This window comes from Nicotiana sylvestris, chromosome 4 (assembly GCF_000393655.2).
Source record: "Nicotiana sylvestris chromosome 4, ASM39365v2, whole genome shotgun sequence".
Taxonomy (NCBI): domain Eukaryota; kingdom Viridiplantae; phylum Streptophyta; class Magnoliopsida; order Solanales; family Solanaceae; genus Nicotiana; species Nicotiana sylvestris.
In genome coordinates this window covers 53323351-53328699 of record NC_091060.1, presented here as the reverse complement: position 1 = coordinate 53328699, position 5349 = coordinate 53323351, and the positions used below count along the sequence as shown (strand labels likewise).

The 5349-nt window shown below is 33.4% G+C and overlaps 1 protein-coding gene across 1 annotated transcript; it reads right to left on the bottom strand.

Annotated features, from left to right (window-relative positions):
* Positions 1–432: 432 nt before the first annotated feature.
* On the bottom strand, positions 433–2802 carry LOC104238609 (uncharacterized). Its single transcript, XM_009793012.2, has one exon. It carries the CDS (start codon positions 2353–2355, stop codon positions 709–711), a length of 1647 nt encoding a protein of 548 aa, XP_009791314.1. The 5' UTR covers positions 2356–2802; the 3' UTR covers positions 433–708.
* Between the last annotated feature and the right edge of the window lie 2547 nt (positions 2803–5349).

Genomic DNA, 5349 nt, shown 5'->3' with positions numbered 1-5349 from the left:
ATTTTTCTTTAAAGTGCTTTTCAAAAAAAGTGCTTCCGGAGAGAAGCTACCTTTTTATGCTTCTCTAAAACTGCTTCTGATATATATATATATTTTTTTTTTCTTTTAAAAGCTTGACCAAAATCTTCAACTTTAAAAAAAAAAAGCATTTTTTTAAATAAAAAAAAAAGTACTTTTGGGGCTGAAAAATCTTGGCCAAACAGGCTATGAATCACTAACGAAGAATGATTTGGCAAAGGATAAAATATTAATTATAAAGAAAATTTGAGCTATCCAACCCCATGAATTGCTTTTCCTCAGCCAAGTTTAGATGCAAACTTCAACAAAGAATCAATCCAGTAGGCCATCTTATAAATCTTTTTATTCAATTTAGTTAACTTTTTCATTGAGAAGGCAAATCACTTGGCAAGAAAGCTTAAAGCATGGTAACAACTTACTTCAAATATAACAACTAGTCTTTATAAAAGAGCCAACAAAACAAAAATGGACATAATATAAGAATGTCTCAAGCTAAAGATATGAATGAACTTAACTAGCAAAAATTGAAGCATATTCATGGAACATGCCAGAAGTAGCATTGGTGTAAGGTTCTTACAGCTGAGAAAAAACCGTAGTAGCAGCGCGTTGTCTATACAACTTAGCATTGCTTCTGTTCTCTCTATTTGAAATCAGCTTACCAGCAAACATGGCGGTTCTGTTTATTACTAACTACCAAGAAGACACAAAGGCAGGCTCGCCGTTCACATCCTCAACAGGAGCAGGAAGATTAAGATCAAGTAAATCAACAACTTCTCTTTTGAATGCTGAAGCTTGATACTGATTCTCCTGAGAACCAGTAAGGAAATGTGACCTTTTGTGTCCGCCTAAAGCTTGTCCGGACTTAAACATCCTGTTGCAAAATGGGCATTCATGTCCTTTGAATTTCTTAGCCTTCATCTTTTTCTCAGGATTATAAGAGATATCTTGAGTATGAGCAGCTGGTTTTTTGTTGCTAAATGTCTCCCGATCAGCATCTCGGCTATTTTCGTTCGTTTCATACTTCGATTCGATATAGGTATTGATCTTTTTAGTGCAGGGTCTGTGTCCACCAAGAGCTTGGTAAGAGCTAAAAGTCTTCTTGCAGTTGAAGCATTCATACTTTTTCTTCTTCTGAGTATGTTTGCTTCCTTCTGCACCTTTAAAACCAAGCTTTATCTTCTTATTAAAGGACTCATTTCCTAATTCTGAGTGATAAGAACTATCCTTATTTCTCTTTCTTGATTCACACTTAACCAAATTTGAAGCCATGCCATAGCAATTGTATTTATAGTCCTTGGTTGAACCATTCCTTATGTCTGTTATATGCTTTTTCATTCTGTTTAAGCCCTTTTCCTCGTCGATTCTAGACTCATCGTACCAAACTCCGAGGCTCTTGTTAGACGTATTACGTTGGTAATTATACTTTCTATGGAACTCATCAACAGAGGCGTCTGATTCAACGTTCATATATTCGTCTAAAAAGTATCCGGAATCAGAGTTCTCAGATTGAACTTCACCATTCAGAACATTAAGTTTTAAGTTCCTGTCCGCCTTTTTCTTGCTTCGAGGCGTTCCATCTAGACTGTCAGCATATTTTAGACTATCCTTTCTTGCAATTTTCATGTCGACAGATGATGATTTCGACTCAAAAACAACAGAATTGTTGTCAGAAGACTCAACAACTGAATTGATTACACCATTCCAATTCCCAGAATCCATTGACAACATCATCAAACACTTTGCTACTTCCTCTTGATCTTGCTCATCAATCTCCGAAACAGATGAGGAAAAACTTCTATTGTTAACCAAACAAAAAGAAGAGGACTTAGACTTATTGTACCTTTTAATTTTTGATCTGCTCCTCAGCATTATTGGCTCCTCAGCTTCAGTATCCGAGTTGCTATCCATCGCTATATTCTTGTTTTCACTAGTCCACGAGTGATCATCTTTCGAGCCCTTATCTTTGCCCGAGTGACAAGCCATGTGACCACACAAAGCTTTCAGTGATTGAAAAATCTTACCACATTGCTGGCAAACATTCTCTTGAGGCAAAGGGGACCTCGAATCGACAGCCCTCCAAGTTTTCTTAGGGTTATCTCTAAGGCCATAACCAGAATTTTCACCTAGTTCATACTTTGATTTATGATCTCTCTTGCTATTTTTTTTCCCAAGATTAATCCAAGATTGCACCTTTTTGTGTTTGAGTTCAACTTTTTCCTCTAATTTAGCAGAATTTGCTAATACATGAGACCTCATGTGACCCCCAAATGACTTCCCACATGGATACCTCTTGTTACACAACTTGCAAAAATACTTCAAATCTTGATCTTCTTCCATTGAGTAAAAACAAATCAACTATCAAACAAAATCCAGTGAGTAAATTCAAGATCAAGTGAAGAGTGTTTCAAGTTAAAATCATGACAAAATGCTACATTCCATGATCTAGTAGTAAACAGCAGTTCTAGCACAAAATGTTTTAGAGGAACCTAAGATCAAAAGGAAAGAGAGAAAATGGAAAAAGCTTTAAGAATATACTAGTATATATGGGGTTGGATACAGATCACTAAGTCTCTATTTGAGTATTGCACTATAGTCTATTACTATCCTGCAAATAATAAAAAGGGCAATTTTGGGAAGTAAATGATCAGACCCACAAAAAAAGGAGACTCTTTCAATTCCATATCCATGTAATCTCCCCCTCAACTCAGACATACAAATATTAAATGTTCAAAATTTCAAGAATCATTATATAAAAAATATTTTGAATAGATGGATCACTCCTAATGACCATAAGACTAGCATAATATTAGGGTGATTTAAAAACCAAATCACAACAGAAAACCAAAGACTCTTTCCTCTTCCCCCCCCCCCCCAAACCTCTCAGTCTTTTATTTCTAGGATGAGAATTCCATGCATGGAATCAAATGTGACAGAGGAGATTGAGAAAAGAGTACACATTTCTTTTTGTGGATATTGGAATTTAATTCTTATATTATGAAACCTATATAAAGAAAGACAATCCAAATGTTTGTTTAGTATGCCTTTCATTTTTCTGTGCTCCTAGAGTAAAGTATCCCAATCTTAAATTTCCTCCTCATTAGAAAATTCATTTCACCCTTTAGCTTTACATGCTATGTATTTGTTTTCTTGGACCTTTTCCTTCCAACCTGAGGCAGAGCTAGTGGCAAAATCAGGAATTTTCTCACGGGTGTTCAAACTTGAAAGACGTAAAAAAATCCATGACAAAGGGTGTTCAATATATGTTATATACCTTTAAAACCTAATATTTTACATATATACGCAGTGTAATTTTCTGACGAAGGGTGGTCCTTACCAAAGTGTAGCTTCGCCCCTGGGCGAAGTCATGATTTGAAGTTTATGAGTTAAGAATTTTAGTTCGCTTAAGTTACGTCTGAGTTCTAAATTCATAAAACAAATACAAGATTTGGACTAACGTTACTGAGTTCGTCCGAACTCGTAACTGAAGGGCTAGCTCCGCTCTTGCTTCCAACTAGATAATTTGGTGGAAGAATGTGCATTGGAAGTATCTTTCACCTGCATTAAGTGTTGTACACCAAGTTAAATTGCACTTAAAAGGAATTATACAAATTCCCACTAACCACAACTAATTTAAAATTTGATTCAATGACTCTCCACCAACTTGTCCTAACAGGTTCTTGCATTTCTTCCTTATCATTATGTGGCAAAATCCAATGAAGGTAAGAAAGGGGAACAGAATTATATTTTCTTTCCTTCAAATAGAACTTTTTTCCATTTAAATTTCAACTTTGCCTTTTAGCTTCTCTTCACGATTCAAAAAGAGTTAAATTGATAATTATGCAAACGAAATAATAACAGTAATGACAAAATTATAGTATATCTATATCCTTTAGAGGTGGCACGAAATTAGCTTGAATAAACTAGATGGTGTAGATGATTTGAATTGTCAAATCCAAATAGGCATTTATTGAATGATTAATTGTGTAAGGAAAAAAAAAAAGGGACCAGTTAATTTCCATTCCTTTAGCATTTACAAGGTGAGGAAAATTGCTTAGTAAATTGACCAAATATGGAAAAAGGCACAAAATTAAGAAATCTTTTTGCTAGCATCCTTAGAGAGTGGGACTGCACAAACTAATAAATATTCTTTCTTTAATTTATAAATTTTTACATTAAATTATTTGATTTGATTTAAATATCGAATGTGCATAAAAATTTCGTAAATGAGTGGAATGAGGAGTTAAGGTCAGACCTCTCTATGACAGCATCCCTATATAACAATACTTCACTATAAAAGCCAAGCTTTTCCTTAACCAATTTTAATATTATGTTATAATATATTTCTATGTAACAGCACTTCGCTATAACATCCAAAAATATTCGGAACAAACGAGACTGTTATAGAGAGGTTTGACCGTACTATGATTCTATTGTAGGAAAGATAGGACAGTTTGTAGCATAAGGAAGTTACTTTCTACAGCTTTTGAAGTAAAAGAAAAAAAAACAAATTAACAGATCTATAATTCATGTATAGTATCATTTTAAAAGGTACTCCCTCCGGTCCAAAATAAGTAATTTTTTGGCTTTTTTCTTATGGTCCAAAATAAGTGATTTTTTCAGATTTCAAGAATGAATTAATTACTTTTTTTCTACATTGCTCTTGGAGTAATTAATGTTGGAATATGTGTTAGGAGTGTTTATGTGAAGAGACAATAAAGGTTAATATGGTCAATTTCATTGCTAATTAATGTTAAAAGGTAAATTTCTTAATATGTGTGAAAACAACTAAAAAATAACTTATTTTAGTCCGGAGGGAGTAATAAGAACAAGAAGACATTAATAACAAACGTTGAAACGAACTAAAATTGGCATCATTTGTAATAATTAATGAGTATCCACTTTGAAAGAGGCGTGGCTTTTCTAGAAAGAAAAAAAAATCACTCTCTATTATTTTTAATTTCTCTGAAAAGAAATATTCTGTGCTATTGGGTTTTTCTCAAAGATTACAACATAGCAAAAAAATATTCACTACTAGAAATTCGCTAAAAATCATGAGATCCAAACTAAAATAAGTAAAATATCTGTTTTCCTATTCTTATTTTCTCTTCGTTGGGGTGACAAAAAAGGATAGCTTTTGTGCAATCAATCCGAATCTAACAGTTACTTTTATTAGCTTAGTTAATAATACCAATTCTATTTTGTTTATCTAATGGCAAATCATATCCATCTAGCTAAAGGTGAATCAAAAACGAAGGACTAGGAGTAACTAGAGTTTTTTCCTATATTTCTATGATTACACTTGGTATTTTGCAAGATAAAATTCAACTTTAA